At 37.1% G+C, this 24,445-nt stretch overlaps 1 protein-coding gene across 1 annotated transcript in view; it reads right to left on the bottom strand.

Moving 5' to 3' along the window:
• The window catches only part of LOC138428861 (phospholipid-transporting ATPase ABCA3-like), a 199,605-nt gene extending 175,554 nt beyond the window's left edge, over nucleotides 1-24,051 (bottom strand). The window contains exons 1-3 of the mRNA XM_069569794.1: nucleotides 23,938-24,051; nucleotides 15,963-16,100; nucleotides 8,817-8,963 (exon numbers count right to left, since the gene is read on the bottom strand). Coding sequence (XP_069425895.1) covers nucleotides 8,817-8,963; nucleotides 15,963-16,100; nucleotides 23,938-24,051 — 399 coding nt within the window. The remainder of the gene's footprint in view (nucleotides 1-8,816; nucleotides 8,964-15,962; nucleotides 16,101-23,937) is intronic.
• Between the last annotated feature and the right edge of the window lie 394 nt (nucleotides 24,052-24,445).

Here is a 24,445-nt window from a genome sequence, read left to right as displayed (position 1 = left end):
GATAGCTTTCCTCTCTTTTTCTTGCCTAATTGCTTTTGTTAGAAATTTCCATACAATGTTGAGTAGTAGTGGTGGCAGAAGATATCCTTGCTTTGTTTGTAATATTAAGAGGAAAGCTGATTTCAGACTTTCACATTGTGTATAACTTTGGTTGTGTTTTTTAATAGATATTATGTCAAGGAAATTCCTTCTATTCCATTTTCTGAATGTTTTGTTTTGTTTTTAACAAGAAATTTTGTTGATTTTATCAAATGTTTTTTCTTGCATACTTAACATGGTCATGTAGATTCTGTTGTATTATTAACATGCAGTAGTGATTGCACTGACTGACTTTCTTACGTTGAAACATTGCTGAATTCTTGGGAAAAATCCACTTGATCATGATTTATATCCTTTTAATGTGCTCTTGCATTTCTGCAGTAGTTTGAGCATTCTTTGGCATTGCCTTTCTTTGGATTGGAATGAAAACTGACTTTCCCCAGTCTTGTGGTCACTGCCGAGTTTTCCAAATTTGCTGGCATATTGAGTGCAGCACTTTCACAGCATCATCTTTCAGGATTTGAAATAACTCTACTGGAATTCCATCACCTCCACTAGCTTTGTTCGTAGTGATGCTTTCTAAGGCCCACTTGACTTCACATTCCAGGATGTCTGGCTCTAGGTGAGTGATCACACCATCGTGATTATCTGGGTCGTGTAGATCTTTTTTGTATAGTTCTTCTGTGTATTCTTGCCACCTCTTCTTAATATCTTCTGCTTCTGTTAGGTCCATACCATTTCTGTCCTTTATCAAGCCCATCTTTGCATGAAATATTCCCTTGGTAGCTCTAATTTTCTTGAAGAGCTCTCTAGTCTTTCCCATTCTGTTGTTTTCCTCTATTTCTTTGCATTGATCGCTGAAGAAGGCTTTCTTATCTCTTCTTGGAAGAAAAGTTATGATCAACCTAGATAGCATATTCAAAAGCAGAGACATTACTTTGCTGACTAAGGTCCATCTAGTCAAGGCTACGGTTTTTCCTATGGTCATGTATGGATGTGAGAGTTGGACTATGAAGAAGGCTGAGCGCCGAAGAATTGATGCTTTTGAACTGTGGTGTTGGAGAAGACTGTTGAGAGTCCCTTGGACTGCAAGGAGATCCAACTAGTCCATTCTGAAGGAGATCAGCCCTGGGATTTCTTTGGAAGGAATGATGCTAAAGCTGAAACTCCAGTACTTTGGCCACCTCATGCAAAGAGTTGACTCATTGGAAAAGACTCTGATGCTGGGAGGGATTGGGGGCAGGAGGAGAAGGGGACAACAGAGGATGAGATGGCTAGATGGCATCACTGACTCAATGGACATGAGTCTGAGTGAACTCTGGGAGTTGGTGATGGACAGGGAGGCCTGGTGTGCTGTGATTCATGGGGTCACAAAGAGTCGGACACGACTGAGTGACTGAACTGAACTGAACTGAACTGAATGTGTTCTTGTATGTTGTTGATGATTTTTAAAAAACTATATTCAGAAGGAATATTTTTCTGTACTTTCTTTTCCTGTGATGTCTTTATCTGGTTTTGACTGGAGGGTAATTGGCCTCAAAGAACAGAAATGGTTGCCAAATAGAACAGAAAGTGTTCCTCTTCTATTATTCTTGGAAGTCTGAGAAAGCTTGATATTAATTCTTTAAATGTTTGGTAGAATTCAACAGTACAGTCATTGAACTGGACTTTTCTTTGCTTGGAGGTGTTGTAGGTGAAATTGTATCCCTACAAATTTATATGTTAAAGTCTTAACCCCTAATACCTCAGAATGCATATTTCAATGTAGGGCTTTTAAAGAGGTAGTTAAGACAAAGTGAAGTTATATGCGTGGGCTCTAATCCAATATGACTGGTATCCTTATAATAAGAATTAGGACACAGCTGTGAACAAAAGGAAGACCAAGGGGAGACGCAGAAGAAGATGGCCTTCTTTAAGCCAAGCAAAAAGCCTCAAAAAAAAAAAAAAAAAGAAAAAGAAAAAGAAATCAAACCTGCCAATACCTTAAACTTGGACTTCTAGCCTCTAGAACTGTGAGGAAAAATAAATTTCTATTTTTTAATTCACCCCATCTGTGGTACTTTGTTATGGTAGCCCTAGCAAATAAATACAGAAGGCTTTTTATTACTGACTCAAGTGCTTTACTTGTTATAGTTTTGTTCCATTTTCTATTTCTTCATGAATCTGTTTAGGTAATTCATATGTTTCTAGGAATTTTTCCATTTTATTTTGATTATTTAACCTGTTAGCATATGATTGTTCACAGTGTTCTCTCATAAGTCTTTTTCATTTCTTTAGGTTAGCAGTACACAACACTTGGATCACAGCCTTCTTGTGGTGAAGGGGCTTGTGTGACTCAATGAAGCTATGAGTCATGCCATGCAGGGCTACCCATGACAGACAGGTCATAGTGAAGAGTTCTGACAAAATGTGGTCAACTGGAGGAGGAAATGGTAACCCACTCAGTATTCTTGCCAGGAGAACCCCAAGAACAGTAACATGGCAAAAAGATATGACACTGGAAGATGAGCCCCCATCCCCCTCTCCCCAGGTTGGAAGGTGTCCAATATGCTCCCAGGGAAGGGCAGAGGGCAATTACTAATAGCTCCAGAGAGAATGAAGTGGATATGCCAAAGCAGAAATGATGCTAAGTGGTAGATGTGTCTGGTGGTGAAAGCAAAGTCTGATCCTGTGAAGAACAGTATTGCATAGGAAACTGGAATGTTAGGTCCATGAATCAAAGTAAATTGGACAAGGTCAAGCAGGAGATGGCAAGAGTAAACATCTACATCTTCGGAATCAGTGAACTAAAATGGATGGGAATGTAATTCAGACGACTATTTTATCTACTACAATGTGCTCAACATTCAGAAAACTAGGATCATGGCATCTGGCCCCATCACTTCATGGCAAACAGATGGGGAAACAATGGAAACAGTGTCAGACTTTATTTTTGGGGGCTCCAAAATCACTGCAGATGGTGAATGCAGCCATGAAATTAAAAGACACTTACTCCTTGGAAGGAAAGTTATGACCAACCTAGGAGCATATTAAAAAGCAGAGATATTACTTTGCCAACAAAGGTCTGTCTAGTCAAGGCTATGGTTTTTCCAGTGGTCATGTATGCATGTGAGAGTTGGGCTGTGGAGAAGGCTGAGCACCAAAGAATTGATGCTTTTGAACTGTGGTGTTGAAGACTCTTGTGAATCCCTTGGAATGCAAGGAGATCCAACCAGTCCATCCTAAAGGAGACCAGGCCCGGATGTTCATTGGAAGGACTGATGCTGAGACTGAAACTCCAATACTTTGGCCACCTCATGCGAAGAGTTGACTTATTGGAAAAGACTGATGCTGGGAGGGATTGGGAGCAGGAGGAGAAGTGGATGACAGAGGATGAGATGGCTAGATGGCATCACTGACTGGATGGGCATGAGTTTGGGTGAACTCTGGGAGTTGGTGATGGACAGGGAGGCCTGGCATGCTGTGATTCATGGGGTTGCAGAGTTGGACATGACTGAGTGACTGAACTGAACTGAACAGTGTGCAAGAATCGCTTAGAAGAAATGAAGTAGCCCTCATAGTCAACAAAAGTGTTCAAAATACAATACCTGGGTGCAACCTTTAAAATGACAGAATGATCTCGGATTGTTCTAAGGCAAACCATTCAAAATCACAGTACTCTAAGTCTATTCCCAAAACACTGATGTAGAAAAAGCTGAAGTTGACCTGTTCTAGGAAGACCTACAACATCTTCTAGAACAAAAAGATGTCGTTCTCATCATAGCGGATTGGAATGCAAAAGTGGAAGTCAAGAGATACCCAGTATAATAGACAAGTTTGACTTTGTAGTACAAAATAAAGCAGAGCAAAGGCTAACAGTTTTGTCAAAAGAACACACTGGTCATAGCAAACACACTCTTCCAACAATCCAAGAGACAACTTGTACACATGTACACATGGACATCACCAGATGGGCAATAGCAAAATCAGAGTGATTATGTTCTCTGCAGTGTAAGTAGGAGATGCTCTATACCATCAGCAACAAGACCCGGAGCTGACTGTGGCTCAGATCATGAGTTCCTTATTGCAAAATTCAGGGCTTGAATTGAAGAAATCAAGAAGATAATTAGGCCTAAATTAAACCCCTACATACAGTGTAGATGATGAATAGATTCAAGGGATTAGACCTGGTAGACAGAGTGCCTAAAGAACTATGGATGGAGGTTAGTCACATTGTACAGGAGATAGTGACCAAAACCATCCCAAAGAAAAAGAAATGCAAGATGTGAAGCTGGTTGTCTGAAGAGGTTTCTCTTTTCTTTTTCTTTGGGGGGGGGCATTTATTTATTTATTTATTTGCATTTAGCACAATATCATGTTTTATTTATTTTTTAACATTATTTTTTTGCTGGTTTTATTTTTAATTAATTTATTTTAAAATATAAATTTATTCATTTTAATTAGAGATTAATTACTTTACAATATTGTAGTAGTTTTGCCATACATTGCATGAATCAGCCATGGGTGTACTTGTGTTCCCCATCCTGATCCCCTCCACCCCACCTCCATCCCCATCCCATCCCTCTGGGTCATCCCAGAGCAACAGCCCCGAGCACCCTGTCCCATGCATTGAACCTGGACTGGTGATCTGTTTCGCTATGATAATATACATGTTTCAGTGCCATTCTCTCAAATCATCCCACCCTCGCCCTCTCCCACAGAGTCCAAAAGACTAGCTAAGGAAAGAAGGAAGCAAAAGGCAAGGGAGAAAGGGAAAGATATACCCAACTGAATGCAGAGTTTCAAAGAATAGCAAAAAAAGATAAGAAGGCCTTCTTAAATGGACAGTGCAAAGAAATAGAAGAAAATGATAGAATGGGAAAGAGTAGAGATATCTTCAAGAAAATTGGAAATATCAAAAGGACATTTCATGTAAGGAAGGGCACAATAAAGGACAGAAACAGTAAGGACCTAATAGAAACAGACAAGATTAAGAAGGGGTGGCAAAAATACACAGAAGTACTATGTAAAAAAGGTCCTAATGGATAACCATGAGCGTGTAGTCTCTCACTTAGAGCGGGGCATTCTGGAGTGTGAATTCAAGTGGGCCTTAGAAAGCATTACTGTGAACAAAGCTAGTAGAGGTGACAGAATTCCACCTGAGCTATTTAAAATCCTAAAAGATGCTGCACTTAATGTATCAGCAAGTCTGAGAAACTCAGAAGTGGTCTCAGGACTGAAAAAGGTCAGTTTTCATTCCAATCCCAAAGAAAGGCAATGCCAAAGATTCTTCAAATTACCATACAATTGTGCTCATCTCACATCCTAATAAGGTAATGCTCAACATCTGTCAAGCTAGGCTTCAGCAGTATATGAATAAAAACTTCCAGATGTACAAGTTGGGTTTAGAAAAGGCAGAGGAAGCAGAGGTCAAATTGTCATTTATTGGATCCTAGAGAAAGCAAGGGAATTCCAGAAAAACATCTACTTCTGCTTCATTGACCACGCTAAAGCCTTTGAGTGTGTGGATCATGACAAATTGTGGAAAATTCTTAAACAGATAGGAATACCAGACCATCTTACCTGTCTCCTGAGAAACCTGTATGCAGGTCAAGAAGCAACAGTTTGAATCAGACATGGAACAACTGACTGGTTCAAAATTGGGAAAGGAGTATGACAAGGCTGTATATTGTCATCCTGCTTGTTTAACTTTTATTATGCAGAGCACATCATGAGAAATGCTGGGCTGGATGAATCATAAGCTAGAATCAAGAGTGCTGGGAGAAATACCAGCATCAGATATGAAGATGATATCACACTAATGGCAGCAAGTGAAAAGGAACTAAAGAGCCTATTGATGAGGGTGAAAGAGGAGAGTGAAAAAAGCGGGACTGAAACTCAACATTCAAAAACCAAGATGATGACATCCGGTCCCATCACTTCATGGCAAATAGAAGGGGGAAAAGTGGAAGCAATGACAAATTTTCTTTTCCTTGGGCTCCGAAATCACTGTGGACAGTGATTGCAGCCATCAGTATCTGTTTTTATATGTATTAATTTTCTTAAGCAGCTTGGAGTTTTTGGTTTCAGTTTCTATTATATTTCTTTTCCTGTCCTATCTTGCTCCCTGCCTGCAGAACTGCAAATTTTCTGTGGCTTTTAAGCACTTTAAAGTGCCTCAAGTTGGCCTGTTTTTTTCCTGTGGATTCCAAACTGCATCCATATCACACTGCCTCTCCCACAAGTACTCCATTAGGGAAGATAGAAACCAGTCTCAAAGGCAGCCCCAGACAAGCAAGATCACTAAATGGAAATCCCAGTTTTCCCCTTTTGCCCCAAGGTAAAATTTATGCATTGTAAAGATTCCTTCTGACTCTGCCATACCGTTTGGAGGGACAGATTAGGTGAGAAAAATGACACAAACTTCATATGCCTTATGGTACTCACTAAGTAGTCATTTGTGTGCTGTAGCTTCCAAAATGGTTTCTAGAATTCTTAGAAAGGTATTTCGTCCCTGTATGTTGTTGTCATCCCAGTGTCTCTGGGATGAACAGGGCCTGAAGCTTCCAAAATTGCTGTGTCACTCTCACCAATCATCCAGTTTACCTTTTTCTTAATTTGGTATCGCTCTATTGCTATAAGGCTTCGCCTGCTTCCAGACCTCTGCCAAGATTGGTGTTGACATTCTGTATTTCTTCATCAGTTTAGTTTGTGAAGGGACTGAAGGTTGGCGCTACCTCCTCTGCCATGTTTTCACTGGACGGTTGCTTTTGATCTATCTCTTGTGTATGAATAGGATTTCAATAGGTGCCAGTTGACTCTCACCTATTGAAATCCTATTCATAACAAGAACTGAACTGTGATGCCTACATTAAGCATTCCCAGTGTAGATGGGAAAGTGTATGACAAGTGTTCTTAAGTAACATGTAAAGCATGGAACCTCACTTCTGTCAGAAGAAATAAAAGAGAAGAAATAAGTTTTGGTGAAGATGTAGAAAAGGAAAAACTTATGCACTGTTGGTGGAAATATAATTGGTACAACCACTATGAAACATTATGGTGGTTTCTCAAAAAATTAAAAACAGACCTAGTATATAATCCAGCAATTCTACCTCTGCACATTTATCCAAAGAAAATGAAAACACTAAATCCAAAGATATATATGCTTCCCCATGTTCACTGTAGCATTTTTTTTGGCCATACCTTGCAGCTTGCAGGATCATAATTCTCCAACCAGGGACTGAATCCATGCCCTTGGCAGAGCAAATGTGGAATCCTAATTACAATATCTAATATATGGAAGCTTCCCTGGTAGCTCTGATGGTAAAGGAATCTGCCTGTAATGTGGAAGACCAGAGTTTGATCCCCGGGTCAGGAAGATCCCCTAGAGAAGGGAATGGCAACCCATTCCAGTATTGTTGCCTGGAGAATTCCATGGACAAGAGGAGCCTGTTAGTCTACAGTCTATGGAGTCACAAAGAGTTGGACAAGACTGAGTGACTAGCACACACAAGATATGGAAGCACATATCCACTGAGAGATGAATAGATAAGATGTGATACATATATCTATATTTATACCTATCTTTCCATTTGTAACAATATGAACCATTAGAGGGTATGAAGCTAAGTGTAAAGAATACAGAATATAGTCAGCAATACTGCAAAAACTTTGTATGGTGACCTGTGGTTACTAGAATTATTGTGATGACCATTTCATAATGTATAAAAACACTGAATCACTATGTCATATGATTGAAACTAAAATAATATTTTGTAAAAAAAATGTTCTCACCATAAAAAAAGAAAAATAAAGCATGGTGTATATTCCAGGACAAATTATGTAAAGCATATTAACTATATATATTATGCCTATATTAATATTATCATGAAGGTAATGATAACTTGAATCATGACCTTGTGTTAGCTAGGCAGTCATTCTTTTAAGAAAAGTTTTAACAGACATAGAGGGAGTCAGTTCAAATACACAAAACAGCAGAGAATATGAGTAGTGTCTGCCCCTCCTGTTAGTTTTGACATCACTTTTGTAACAAACAGAGGCTGTTTTTATCTTGAGTATGAGGCTCAGCCCTGCTCTAGCCTCTAGGACTTAAACTCAACATAGAGTTCATTGTTCTAATGGTCCCTAGTATTCTTTATCCATTCTTTCTTTTTAGTGAGTGCAATATTTCTAAAGTATAAACCTTCATGAAATATCCTTTCATGACCTTTCATTGCTCTCAGAATAAATTCTAAACTTTAATGGATGGCTTCCCCCAATTCTTTCATGATTTGACCTTTTGATTATTCATTCATCTTCATCTTTTGCCATTATTTACATTGCTTTCATAGTCTAGTCATATGTCTGTTCCCTGCTCTTCAGTTTTCTAGTCTTTGCTTATATAATGTTCTTCTTTCCTTTCCATCATAGCTTTTTATATCTCTTGTTTGCCTCATATTGATGTCACTACCCCATTCATCATGCCCAAAACAGGTTAGGTGTCATTCTTTTGGATTCTACATCTTCTTTTTCATTATGGTGTTGCATGTTTCATATTTTTGTCTGTATCTCTACCAGAGTATAAAACTGAATGTGACAACTTTGAAATCAATAGATATGTGATATCTATTCCTAGGAAAGAGCCGGCACATTTTTAATTGATTAAATTAATGTATTATATCACGTAAGCATCTTGGTTTTAAATAATTGAAACTGTAATAATAACTACAACACTGAAATGACAACATACTTTAACACTAAAAGTTGTTGATTGATTTACAGTTTAGAAGGAACCTGACTGCTGCTTTGGATAGAGCCAAATACATACCTGTGAGAATAGACAAGGCTGTGGTTTTTCCTGCCCCATTTTGTCCTAGGAGAATAGTGATCTGCCCCTTATATAAATTCAAAGACATATTGTTTATTACTACTTTGTCACCTAATTCCTGTGGAATAAAGAAAAGAATAACTTGATATTTGTTACTTATCACTTATGAAAGACACTTATATCCTATCCTTAGAAGAAACATCCTATCATCATACTCACATTATATAAAGAAGATGATACTGCCAACAAGGAACAATACATGTAGGTGCATTGAGTTTCTATACTAGTCAAAATAAATATGAAGTCTTGGTGCTATGTATATCTATTTACACTTGGTAAGGAAAATGGAGACTTTTAAATATTTTATGTATAAAGAACATCATATTGTAATTATGGGTTTACTAAATTGTAGTAGGATCTAGGAAAGCTCACAGAAACTGTCACCAATGATTGGAAAAGTTGATGCCATGATTTCAGCCAGAAGTTTAGTTATTGATAAAAGCCTGATGGCTCAGCTGGTCAAGAATCTGTCTGCAATGCGGAAGACCTGATTTGATCCCTACATTGGGAAGATCCCCTGGAGAAGGGAAAGGCTACCCACTTCAGTATTCTGGCTTGGAGAATTCCACGGACTGTATAGTCCATGGGGTCACAAAGAGTCGGACATGACTGAACGACTTTCACTTCACTTCAAAAGCATGTCCAGAAATTCTTAAGATTCCAAACAGCAGCTCAAATATGGTCCATTATCTGTTTTTGTATGGCAAAAAAAAAAAAAACCCCCAAAAAACAACCAACACCAAAAAACTAGGAACAGCTTTTTATACTTTTAAAGACTTGGTAAAAAACACAAAACAGAATATGTGACAGGCAGTCTATGTGGATCATGGAGCCTAAAATATTTATTTGATTTATTTATTTGGCAAACTTTCAGAAGGGTCTTTTGAAAATTCCTACTATAGTTGACTTTTGAACAACATGGGGGTTAATTCACATATAATTTATAGTTGGTCTTCCATATCTCTGCTTCCTGCACATTGACTGATTCAACCAACAATAGACTGCATAGTACTACAGTATTTACTCCTGAAAAATATCCACATAGAAGAGATTGATGTATGGCAAAAGCCAATACAATATTGTAGAGCAATTATCCTCCAATTCAAGAAAATAAGAGATACCAAGGGAACATTTCAAGTACAGATGGGCACAATAAAGGACAGAAATGGTATGGACCCAACAGAAGCAGAAGATATTAAGAGGTGGCAAGAATACACAGAACTATACAAAAAACATCTCAATGATCCATATAACCACAATAGTGTGATCACTCACCTAGAGCCAGACATCTTGGAGTGCAAAGTTAAGAGGGCCTTAGGGAGCATCATTACAAATAAAGCTAGTGCTAGTGGAGGTGATAGAATTCCAGCTGAGCTATTTCAAATCCTAAAAGATGATGCTGTGAAAGTGCTGCCCTCAATATGCCAGGAAATTTGGGAAACTCAGAAGTGGCCACAGGACTGGAAAAGGTTGGTTTTCATTCCAATCCCAGAAAAGGGCAATGTCAAAGAATGTTCAGACTACCACACAATTGCACTCATTTCACATGCTAGCAAGATAATGCTCAAAATCCTTCAAGCTAGGCTTCAACAGTACAAGAACTGAGAACTTCCTGATGCACAAGCTGGGTTTAGAAAAGGCAGAGGAACCAGAGATCAAACTGTCAACATCCACTGGATTATAGAAGAAACAAGAGAATTTCAGAAAAACATCTACTTCTGTTTCATCGACTACACTAAAGCTTTTGACTGTGTCAATCACAAAAAACTTTGAAAAATCCTTCAGAGATGGGACTACCAGATGACCTTACCTGTCTCCTGAGAAACCTGTATCAAGGTCAAGAAGCAGCAGTTAGAACCGGAGATGAAACAATGGACTGGTTCAAAATTGGGAAAGGAGTACATCAAAGCTGTATATTGTCATTCTGCTTATTTAACTTATATGCAGGGTACATCATGTGAAATGCTGGACTGGATGAAACACAAGCTGGAGTCAAGACTGCTGGAGAAATATCAACAACCTCAGATATGCAGATGATACCACACTAATGGCAGAAAGTGAAGAGGAACTAGAGCCTCTTGGTGAAGGTGGAAGATGAGAGTGAAAAAGCTGTTAAAGACTTAAAATTCAAAAAACTAAGATCATGGCATCCAGTCCCATCATTTCGTGGCAAACAGAAGTGGAAACAGTGACAGACTTTATCTTCTTGGGCTTCAAAACCCCTGTGGACAGTAACTGCAGCCACAAAACTAAAAGACGCTTGCTTCTTGGAAGAAAAGCTATGAGAAATCTTGAGAAATCTAGACAGCATAATAAACAGCAGAGACATCACTTTGCCACAAAGTTTTGTGTAGTCAAAGCTATGGTTTTTCCAGTAGTCATATACGGATTTGAGAGTTGAATCACAAAGAAGGCTGAGCACTGGAGAATTGATGCTTTTGAACTGCGGTGCTGGAGAAAGTTCTTGAGAGTCCCTTGGACAGCAAGGAGATCAAATCAGTAAATTCTAAAGGAAGTCAGCTCTGAATATTCATTGGAAGGATTGTTGTTTTAGGATTTCAAATCCTAAAAGATGATGCTCTGAAAGTGCTGCACTCCATATGCCAGCAAATTTGCAAAACTCAGCAGTGGTCACAAGACTGGAAAAGGTCAGTTTTTATTTCAATCCCAAAGAAAGGCAATGCCAAAGAATGGTTAAACGACTGCACAATTGCATTCATCTCACATGCTAGCATTACCAAAAGGCAGAGGAACCAAAGATCAAATTTCCAACATCCACTGGATCATCAAAAAAGCAAGAGAATACCAGAAAAACATCTACTCCTGCTTTATTGATTATGCCAAAGCCTTTGATTGTATAGATCACAATATAATGTGGAAAATTCTTCAACAGATGGGAATACCAGACCACCTTATTTGTCTCCTGAGAAACCTGTATGCAGGTCAAGAAGCAACAGTTAGAACTGGACATGGAACAATCAACTGGTTCCAAATTGGGAAAGGAGTAAGTAAAGACTGTATATTGACACCCTGCTGATTTAGCTTATATGAAGAGTACATCATGTGAAATGCCAGGCTGGATGAAGCACAAACTGGAATCAAGATTACCAGCAGAAATATCAACACCTCAGATATGTAGATGACAGCACTTTTATGGCAGAAAGTGAAGAGAAACTAAAGAGCCTCTTTATTAAAGTGAAAGAGGTGAGTGAAAAATCTGGCTTAAAACTCAACATTTAAAAAATGAAGATCATGGCATCTGGTCCCATCACTTCATGGCAAATAGATGGGGAAACAATGGAAACAGAGACAGACTTTATTTTGGGGGGCTCCAAAGTCACTGCAGATGGTGACTGAAGCCATGAAATTAAACAAAGCTTGCTCCTTGGAAGAAAAGCTGTGACCAACCTAGACAGCATATTAAAGAGACATTACTTTGCCAACAAAGGTCTGTCTAGTCAAAGCTATGGTTTTTCCAGTAGTTGTGTATGGATGTGAGAGTTGGACTATAAAGAAAGTTGAGTGCCGAAGAATTGATGCTTTTGAACTGTGGTGTTGGAAAAGACTCTTGAGAGTCCCCTGGACTGCAAGGAGATCAAACCAGTCAATCCTTAAGGAAATCAGTCCTGAATATTCATTGGAAGGACTGATGCTGAAGCTGAAACTCCAATACTTTGGCCACCCAATGTGAAGAACTGACTCATTGGAAAAGACTCTGATGCTGGCAAATATTGAAGGCAGGAGGAGAAGAGGACAACAGAGGATGAGATGGTTGGATAGCATCACTGACTTGATGGACATGAGTTTTAGCAAGCTCCAGGAGTTTGTGATGGGCAGGGAAGCCTGGTGTGCTGCAGTCCATGGGGTCACAAAGAGTTGGCCAAGACTGAGTGACTGAACTGAACTGAACTGACATGTACATTTATACATGTGTGCTAAGTCACTTTAGTCGTGTCTGACTCTTTGTGACCCCATGGACTGCAGCAACTAGGCTCCTCTGTCCATGGGATTTTCCAGGCAAGAATACTGGAGTGAGTTGCCACGCTCTCCTCAAGGGGATTGTCCCAAGCCAGGGATCGAATGCACATCTCATGCCTCCTGCATTGGCAGGTGGGTTCTTTACCTCTAATGTCACCTGGGAAGCCCCCATAGTATACACGTATATTAATCAGGCAATGTTTAAGTAGGATAATTAGCTTTTTGGATGTTAATCAAAGCTCAACAGTATGGTTTTAAAAAACACATGGATATTGCCTAGTTGATGCTGTTCTTTTCAAATACAATAAATTATACAAACATTCAGAAAATATTTTAATTTTAAAATTAAAATCAATAACCTGAAAGTCTTAGTGTTATTACAGTAAAACAGAATCCAATAATAATAATAAAAGGTTAAGTGGTGTGGTTACATAAACAACAATTAGAGTAGATTTAAGAGAGGAAAATAATGCCAAAGATAAGAATGTCATTTTATAATCATAATGAGATCAGCTTTTCAAGAAGACATAATATTACTAAATGTTTATATACCCAAAAACCGAATTCAAAATACATGAGGCAACAATCAATAGAACTACAAACAGAAATAGAAAATGCAGCTATTTTCAAAGACTTTGATACTTTCCTCTCAATAATTGTTAGAATATGTAGAATCTGTAAGGATATAGAATACCTGAAGAGCTAACAATGAACTTCTCTTAATTGACATTTTTTTATTAATTCACTTAACAGGAGCAGATTATACATTATTTTCAAGTACTTATAAAATTTATTTAGACAGATGATTGACTGAAACAAATAAGAATCAACACATTTAAAAGAATTTAAGTCATACAAAGTGTCTTTCTTTGACCATAATCAGAGTTAAATTAGAAATTAATTACAAAAAAGATCTCAGAAAAATCCCCAAGTAATCAGATACAAAATAATACATGTACAAAATCTCTTCTGGAAAATTGAAAAGGAGGAAATACTTCCCAACTCACTATATGAGGCTATCATTATCCTGGTATTAAAATGAGAGAAATACCTTACAACAAAAGAAAAGAGACCAATATTTATGATAAAAATCCTAATTAAAAACACTCTAAACAAAATTTAAGAAAATTGAATCCATTAAAAAAGACAATAAAAAGATTCATTTCTGGGAAGTAAGCATGAAGAGCACTGTAGACCCACTCCACAGTGGAACAAGAAATTCTGGTAAAAAACAAACAAACAAACAAACACGTTTCATGTTGAGGTTTGATAGAAAACTACAAAATTCTGTAAGCAATTATCCTTACATTATCCTTTTATTATTATTGTTAAAAAATAATAATAAAATAAATAAGTTCAGAACTGAAAAAAAGGGGAAAAAAATGAAATTAAACAAAAAACAAAAAACAAAAAACAACCATTTAAAGCCTCCAGAAACTGATCTGAGAAAATACAGCAAATGGAGAAACATTTAAGAAAATCTACTATAACTTGGTAAGAACAGCAAAGGTCTATGTTATTTAACATTTAATTGCTCTATTAATAGTTTGTTATCTAGTTTCCTTCTTTTCCTTCAATGCCCACTTATTCCCCAATATTCTCCATTCTGTGGAAAATATCTTGGATTTGTCCATTTCTTTTAATATGTATTGCTATGACCTTTGTTCAATTACCATTATTTCTTAAGCAAAGTACTATTGGTCTTTGTTTCCTACACTTCTCCTTCTTAACTCCTCAATTTCCAACATCCCATTTCCCACAATGTAGTCAAAATGATCTTTAAAAAAAAAAATATATATATATATATATATATTCCTCTAGCCAAATAATGGCTTCTCAATGAAGCCATTTACTAACATTCTTTTGCCACCAAATGGTTTTTTTTCCTTCTGTTTCTCAAACATGTTGACAGGGTAACAGGTAGGAAGACTAGGGGTCCCCAAGAGGTAGGAGGAAATAAATTGCAAGTGGCAGACATTTTTTCCTAATCCTATGCTGTCATGACAACTCCTGGTTCCACTTAAACTTAGCTTTTCTCAAACCTTGAGCTAACCAATGTGTTTTTCTTATGAAATGTTTTTCTTAAGCCATCTTAATGAAACTATGCATTTGCCTTGGAATCTGCCTTTCTTCAAATCCATTTCCACCAAGACTAACCTTTTTCTCAAACCTTGAATTGCTAATGGCTCTACAAACCAGTATGTCTTACATATGGAAATGAAACTATGCATTTGCTTGGAAATCTGTCTTTCTTCAAGATTCATGTCAATTGTTTTATGGCTGGGATGACTCACCTTGTGCCAATGCTATCTCAAAATGCATGCTGTGGGAGAGGGGCCAGGTGCAGCTCTCTCAGTTGTGAGGTGTTTCTTTTATCTAATTAGCAACTTGCTAACAGATATATAACTCCTTGCTAAAAACTAGCAAGGGGGCACTCTTTCTGTCCCCTTCTGATGTCTATGTTGGAAGGTTTTACTTTCCCTTTTATACTTTAATAAAACTTTGCTACACAAAATCTCCTAGTGATTGAGCCTCTTCTCTGGCCCCAGATCAAAATCCTCTCTCTGGAAGTCACAAATCTGGGCATAGCTCATGGCTCGCAGCAGCAATCTTTCAACATGAAAGTCTTTCTCACCGCAGGGTTTTCAAATTTGTGATTTTCCTAACATGAGTGTTTTTCCTTTAGCTTTTCAAATAATTGACTAGTTCAAAGGTTATCCCTTCAGAGAGGTTTTGCTTTAACTACCTTTAATGTTATCCTCTTCAACCACACACCCAAATGTTCTTATTGCATTATTAAGTTTATTTTCTTAACAGAATTTTATTACAAAATTCAAATATCACTTGCTGTCAAATCCATTAGAGGAGATTAAAAATAAGCACAATGGGTAGAGCAAATAAGATCACATACAGAACATATATTTATATGTTCTATGAATGCTTCAGATGAGAACTATATTAGCTATGATTCTTTATTAAGTATCTCATTTGATTTCTTGGAATAGCTAGTTACAAACAATCCTAATAGTAATATGTAGTATTCAGTCTTTGTAAGAAAAAGAGACTTTTGAAACAATACCTTGTACAAATGTTTGATCTTGATACCAGCCACCAAACCAGTAGGTTCAGCCTCAAAATACTTGTTTTGAGTTATCTCAGAGTCATTCATTTCTTCTTTTTTTATTTTAATTCTTGGTTTGCTGAACCAGTACGAGTGCTACAAAGAAAACCAAAGTGAAATTACCAAAGTGAGCATTAAGAAATGAAGCACTCTATCTGAACAGTCTTATAACAAGTAAATCAACTGAGTCACTGTCAAAAAATAAGTGAAGTGAAGAAAATCCAGGATCAGGAGACTTCGCTGGTGAATTCTACCGAACATTTAAATAAGAGTTTACAGCAGTCCTTCTCCAAGTCTTCCAAAAAGTATAAGAGGAGGGAACATTCCATAATTCATTCTTATAAGGTCAGTGTTACCCTGACAGCAAATCCAGATAAAGAGATCACAAAGAAAGTATAATCCAATATCTCTTATGACTATAGATGCAAAAATCAACTACTAGCAAACTGAATCTAATAAGCATATCAAAAGAATTATACATCATGATAAAGTGTGATTTACCCCAGGAATGCAGGGGTATTTCAACAAAAGAAAGTCAATCAATGTAATATGTCACATTAATTAAACAAACGGAAGAAACACACATGACCATCTCAACTAATGGCAATAAAGACTTTGACAAAGTGTTTAAAGATAAAGAAGAAAACTATATCAAAATGATAAATGATAACAAAATGATATCATTGATCTATATTTCTGTCTTTGTGCCAGTACCATACTGTCTTGATGACTGTGGCTTTGTAGTAGAGCCTGAAGTCAGGCAGGTTGATTCCTCCAGTTCCATTCTTCTTTCTCAAGATTGCTTTGGCTATTCGAGGTTTTTTGTATTTCCATACAAATTGTTAAATTATTTGTTCTAGCTCTGAAAAATACTGTTGGTAGCTTGATAGGCATTGCATTGAATCTATAGATAGCTTGGTGTAGTATACTCATTTTCACTATATTGATTCTTCCGATCTATGAACATGGTATATTTCTCCATCTATTTGTGTCCTCTTTGATTTCTTTCACCAGTGTTTTATAGTTTTCTATATATAGGTCTTTTGTGTCTTTAGGTCGATATATTCCTAAGTATTTCATTCTTTTCGTGGCAACGGTGAATGGAATTGTTTCCTTAATTTCTCTTTCTGTTTTCTCATTGTTAGTGTATAAGAATGCAAGGGATTTCTACGTGTTGCTTTTATATCCTGCAACTTTACTATATTCATTGATTAGCTCTAGTAATTTTCTGGTGGGGTCTTTAGGGTTTTCTATGTAGAGGATCACATCATCTGTAAGCAGTGAGAGTTTTACTTCTTATGGAACAAAATAGAAAGCCCAGAGATAAATCCATGCACCTATGGATACCTTATCTTCGACAAAGGAGGCAAGAATATACAATGGAGAAAAGGCAATCTCTTTAACAAGTGGTGCTGGAAAAACTGGTCAACCACTTGTAAAAGAATGAAACAAGAACACTTTCTAACACCATACACAGAAATAAACTCAAAATGGATTAAAGATCTAAACATTTAAGACCAGAAACTATAAAATTCCTAGAGGAAATCATAGGCAAACACTCTCCGACATAAATCACAGCAGGATCCTCTATGACCCACCTCCCAGATATTGGAAATAAAAGCAAAAATAAACAAGTGGGACCTATTTAAACTTAAAAGCTTTTGCACAACAAAGGAAACTATAAGCAAGGTGAAAAGACAGCCTTCAGAATGGGAGAAAGTAACATCAAATGAAGCAACTGACAAAGAATCAATCTCAGAAATATACAAGCAACTTCTGCAGCTCAATTCCAGAAAAATAAATGACCCAATAAAAAAATGGGCCAAAGAACTAAATAGACATTTCTCCAAAGAAGACATACAGATGGCTGAAAAGATGCTCAACATCACTCATTATCAGAGAAATGCAAATAAAAACCACAATGAGGTACCATTTCACACCAGTCAGAAAGAGATACATGTATACCAATGTTCATCGCTGCACTGTTTATAATAGCCAGGACATGGAAGCAACCTAGATGTCCATCAGCAGATGAATAGATAAGAAAGCTGTGGTACATATACACAATGGAATATTACTCAGCCATCAAAAAGAATACATTTGAATCAGTGCTAATGAGGTGGGATGAAACTGGAGCCTATTATACAGAGTGAAGTAAGCCAGAAAAAAAAACACCAATACAGTATACTAACACATATATATGGAATTTAGAAAGATGGTAACAATAACCCTGTATGTGAGATAGCAAAAGAGACACAGATGTATAGAACAGTCTTTTGGACTCTGTGGGAGAGGGCAAGGGTGGGATGATTTGGGAGAATGGCATAGAAACATGTACATTGTCATATGTGAAATGAATCGCCAGTCCAGTGAAATGAATCATATGATGCATGATACAGGGTCCTTGGGGCTGGTGCACTGGGGTGACCCAGAGGGATGGGATGGGAAAGGAGATGGGAGGGGGGTTCAGAATGGGGAACACATGTACACCCGTGGTGGATTCATGTGAATGTATGGCAAAAACACTACAATATTGTAAAGTAATTAGCCTCCAATTAAAATAAATAAATTTATATCATAAATAAATAAAATTAAAAAAATTTAAAATGATATCAAAATGATATGAATTTTTATGAAAAAATCCATAGATAACATCATATTCAATAGTGAAATTTCCCCTAATATCAGGAATAAGATAAGGAGGCCTACTTTCACTTTTGGTACTCACCACTGTACTGGGAGATTGTCAGATCAATGAGGCAGAAAAAGAAATAAAAGGCACTCAAATTGGAAAGGAAGATGACATGATCCTACTTATTAAAAAAACCCCAAAGAATACACACCCAAACTAGTAGAGATAAACAAATTCAGCAAAGGTGCAAGGTATAAGAACAATATGCACAAATAAGCTGTAGTTTTATGTACATGCAACAAACAATACAAAAAGAAAACTAACAATTCCAGTTACAATAGAATTCAAAAGAGTAAAATAGTTGGGAATAAAGTTAACAAAAAGTGAAGGACTTGTAAACAAAAAACTGTAAAACTTTGCTGAAAGAATTTATTCAGAAATAATATTTTTAATATGGCAATATTAGTTAAAACAACCAGCAAATTCAATGTAATTCTTATAAAAATTTAGATGAACATTCTTGGAGAAATACAAAAATTGAGCATTAAGTTCATATGGACTTGCAAGAGGCCCCTAACAGCCAAAACAATGTTGGTAAAGAAGAACTAGGTTGGAGTACTCACACTTTCAAATTTCAAAATTTACTATAAATATACAATAATCAAATCAGTATGGTACTGTTATAAGGATACATATAAGCCAAAGGAATAAAATTAAAGGTCCAGAAATAAACGAATACATCTGTGATCAATCTTTTCCATCAAGTGTGCTAAGGCCATTTAATGGGGAAAGAATAGTCTTTTCAAACAGTGTTGTGAAGAGAACAAGATATCCACATGTAAAAGACTGAATTTGGATCCCTACCTCACACTATACAGAAATTAAATAAAAATTGACCAATGATCTAAATATAAGTGATAAAAATCACCAAATTCTTAGAAGAAAAAATAGACAGTTTATATTTGTCATTGTCAAGACTTTATATTTGACAATGGTTACTAAGATATGACACCAAATTCACAGTAACAAAAGAAAAATTGGTAAATTGAATTAATCAACACTTAAAGCTTTTATGCATGAAGAGACACTGTCAAGATAGTGAAAAGACAACCCACAGAATGGAAGAAAATATTTGCAAACCATGTATCTGGTAAGAGTCTAGTGTCCAGAATATATAAAAAGACAAACAATCCAATTTTAAAATCGGCACAGAACTTGCATAGACATTTTTCTAAATACTATATACAAATGGTTAAAAAAATACATTAAAAGACCTCAGCATGATTAGTCATTAGGGAAATGCAAGTCAAAACAAGATACACCTTATATCCTCAAGGGTACAATAAAAGAAAAAAAAAGAAAAAGAAACAGTTCAGTGGTTTCATTAAACATAGAATTACCACACTTAGGTACAGTCCCAAATTCCACTCATAGATATAGTTCCAAAAGACCTGAAACAGGTATTCAAACAAACACTTATACATAAATAGTCATAGCATCACTACTCAATAGTCATAAGATGTCCTGTACATCCAACTAAGAATGAATAGATAAAGGAAATGCTTAGCCTCTGTGTATATACAATAGAATATTATTCAGCAATCAAAAAAATTGAAGTACTGACACATACTACAACACGGATAAACTCAAAAAACATGGTAAGCAAAAGAAGTCAGACACAAATGATCACATACTGACTGACTCTATTTCTATGAAACATCCAGAATTGGTAAATCCATGGAAAAAGAAAGCTGATTAGTAATTACTAGGGACTTGGGATAGCAGAAAATGGGATATGACTCTTTAATGAGTACAGAATTTTAGTTTTGGGTGATGAAAAGAGTTTGGAACTAGATATGTGCATGTTTGGGGTTTCTTTGGTGGCTCAATGATAAAGAATCCAGCTACTAATGCAGGAATACAGAAGACGTGGGTTTTATCTCTGGGAAGATCCCCTGGAGGAGGAAATGGAAAGCCACTCCAGTATTCTTGCCTGTATAATCCCATGGACAGAGGGGTACTGTCCAGGATTCTGTCCCTGCCAGCTATACTCCACTGGGTTGTAAAGAGTTGGACATGACTGAGCAACTGAGCATGCCACATATGCATGTGCCTGTACACTGTAAATGTACAAAATGTCATCACCTGTTCACTTTTAATTTTAAGTTATATGAATTTCACCTAAATTAAAACATTAAATGTGGAAAAAAATGAGGCATTATAAAATTAAAAACACTTTAGCTTGGTTTACTTTCTGAGATACAGGAAATCGTATCTACATACTTTCAGGGGTTATTTTGTTGTTGTTTGGTCACTAAGTTGAGTCTGACTCTTTGTGACACCATGGACTGTAGCATGCCAGGCTCCTCTGTCCTTCACTATCTCCTGGAGTTTGCTGAAATTCATGTCCATAGAGTCAGTGATGTTATCTAACCATCTCATCCTTGGCCACCTCCTTCTCCTTTTGCCTTCAATCTTTTCCAGCTTTAGGGTTTTTTCCAATAAGTTGGCTCTTTGCACCAGGTGGCAAAGTATTGCAGCTTAAGCTTCAGCAAAAGGCCCTCCAATGAATATTCAGCATTTTTCCTTTAAGATTGACTGGTTTGATCTCCTTGCAGTCCAAGGGATTCTCAAGAGTCTTCTCCAGCACCACAGTTTGAAAGCATCAATTCTCCAATGCTCAGCCTTCTTTATGGTCCAATCCTCACATGTGTACATGACTATTGGAAAAATTATATCTTTGACTATATGGATCTTTGACTATACAGACCTCAGCAAAACAATGTCTCTGCTTTTAATATGCTAACTATGCTTTCCTTCAAAGGAGAAAGCATCTTTTTTTTTTTAACTTTATTTTACTTTACAATACTGTATTGGTTTTGCCATACATTGACATGAATCCACCACGGGTGTACATGCGATCCCAAACATGAACCCCCCTCCCACCTCCCTCCCCATAACATCTCTCTGGGTCATCACCATGCACCAGCCCCAAGTATGCTGTATCCTGCATCGGACATAGACTGGCGATTCGATTCTTACATGATAGTATACATGTTTCAATGCCATTCTCCCAAATCATCCCACCCTCTCCCTCTCCCTCTGAGTCCAAAAGTCCGTTATACACATCTGTGTCTCTTTTGCTGTCTTGCATACAGGGTCGTCATTGCCATCTTCCTAAATTCCATATATATGTGTTAGTATACTGTATTGGTGTTTTTCTTTCTGGCTTACTTCTCTTTGTATAATCGGCTCCAGTTTCATCCATCTCATCAGAACTGATTCAAATGTATTCTTTTTAATGGCTGAGTAATACTCCATTGTGTATATGTACCACAGCTTTCTTATCCATTCATCTGCTGATGGACATCTAGGTTGTTTCCATGTCCTGGCTATTATAAACAGTGCTGCGATGAACATTGGGGTACATGTGTCTCTTTCAATTTTGGTTTCCTCGGTGTGTATGCCCAGCAGTGGGATTGCTGGGTCATAAGGTAGTTCTATTTGCAATTTTTTAAGGAATCTCCACACTGTTCTCCAAAGTGGCTGTACTAGTTTGCATTCCCACCAACAGTGTAGGAGGGTTCCCAAGAAAGCGTCTTTTAATTTCATGGCTGCAGTCACCAGTGATTTTGGAGCCCAAGACAATAAAAAACTATCACTGCTTCCATTTTCCCCCTTCTATTTGCCATTAAGTGATGGGACCAGATGCTATGATCTTAGTTTTTTGAATGTTGAGTGTTAAGCCACTTTTTAACTCTACTCTTTCACCCTCATCAAGAGGCTCTTTAGTCCTCGTCACCTTCTGCTATTAGAGCAGTATCATCTTCATATCTGAGGCTGTTGATATTTTTCTTTGCAATCTTTATTACATCTTGTGATTCATCCAGTCTTGCATTTTGCATGATGTATTCTGCATACTAGTTAAATAAGCAGGGCAACAATATATGGCCTTGCCATACTCCTTTCCCAATTTTGAACCAGTCAGTTGTTTCATGTCTGGTTCTAAATGCTGCTTCTTGACCTGCATACAGATTTTTCAGGAGACAGGTAAGGTGATATTTTACTTCTATCTCTTTAAGAATTTTCCCCAGTTTTTTGTGATTCACACACTCAAAGGCTTTAGCATAGTCAGTGAAGCAGAAGTAGATGTTTTTCTGGAACTCCCTTGCTTTTTTCAGTGAGCCAATGTATGTTGGCAATTTGATCTCTGGTTCCTCTGCCTTTTCTAAACCCACCTTATACATCTGGAAGTTCTCGGTTCACGTACCTCTGACAATGCTAAAGAATGTTCAAACTACCATACAATTGTGCTTGTTTCACATACTAGCAACGTTAAGCTCAAAATCCTTCAAGTTAGGCTTCAGAGGTACGTGAACTGAGAAATAGCAACAGACATCATGCTCTTGTGCTCCAAAACCACTGCTGATGGTGACTGCAGCCATGAAATTAAAAGATGTTCCTTGGAAGAAAAGCTATGACAAACCTAGACAGCATATTAAAAAGAAGAGACATTACTTAGCTGACAAAGGTCCATCTAGTCAAAGCTATGGTTTTTCCAGTAATCATGTATGGATGTGAGAGTTGGACTATAAAGAAAGTTGAGTGCCTAAGAATTGATGGTTTTGAACTGTGGTGTGGAGAAGACTCTTGAGAGTCCCTTGGACTGCAAGGGGATCCAACCAGTTAATCCTACAGGAAATCAGCCCTGAATATTCATTGGAAGGACTGATGTTGAAGCTGAAACTCCAATACTTTGGCCACCTGATGCAAAGAACTGACTCATTAGAAGAGACCTTGATGCTGGGAAAGATTGAAGGCAGGGGGAGAAGGGGATGACAGAGGATGAGATGGATGGTATCACTGACTCAATGGACATGAGTTTGACCAAGCTCTGGGAGTTGGTGATGGACAGGGAAGCCTGGTGACCTGCAGTCTATGGGGTCACATAGTTGGACTGAGCAACTGAACTGAACTGAATCCTCCACTCACCAGGATCTAAGAAACTATCACATATGAACTTAATAGGGAACATAGTTTACAGACACTTTTACATTTCTTTATTCTCCAAATTAATCCATTATGTACTACTTGACTGAAGAAGGGCTACATTACTCACAGTGTTTTAATGTACAGGGTTTCAGTATCTTATTCATACTGTTCATCTGCATATGTGGAAGGCCTTTAAAGTATATCAAGAAATGGCTAGTATTTCAGTATAGATGGTATGAAAATGATTCTGTACATGCCCTTGCTCATAAGGACTATGGTTTTCACAACAATAGCAGCATTAGAACTCACCATAAGAAAAAAGTACCATGGTTGAGGCATGCCATACTTCCCTGGAAAGACAGCTTCTATGTACCAGGTCACAAGGCCATACAAGAAAGCATCAATTACAAGCATTCCCATCATATGGCCAAAGGTGAGCTCATCCTCAAGGGTGGCTGGTGTCCAAATGTTATTCCAGTTAACACCAGTTTCTGAAATAAAAGGAGATATATACCATAAATGACAGATCTGTGATTGAAAGAGCAAAAAACAAAACAAAACAAAACAAAAAACGGTTGATAATCTAAATTTTACCAAGGTGAATTATCTATATGGTGATGCCCTTAGTAATTAGTTCATCCAAGAAAATGATGGAATATATAATAACATTGATTTCTTTCCTCCTCCCTTGAAAATCTACAAAAATAATAGGAGTGATTGAGATAAAGTCAATGACTAAAACAAAAATAAAGAGTAACAAAAAGCCAAGAAAAAAAAAAAAGACCTATTAGAAACTATCCCTCTACTTTTCTGCTAA

This window comes from Ovis canadensis, chromosome 24, assembly GCF_042477335.2.
Source record: "Ovis canadensis isolate MfBH-ARS-UI-01 breed Bighorn chromosome 24, ARS-UI_OviCan_v2, whole genome shotgun sequence".
Lineage (NCBI taxonomy): Eukaryota > Metazoa > Chordata > Mammalia > Artiodactyla > Bovidae > Ovis > Ovis canadensis.
The sequence above is the reverse complement of the archived record's forward strand: the minus strand, read 5'-3'. Positions and strand labels throughout refer to the sequence as shown.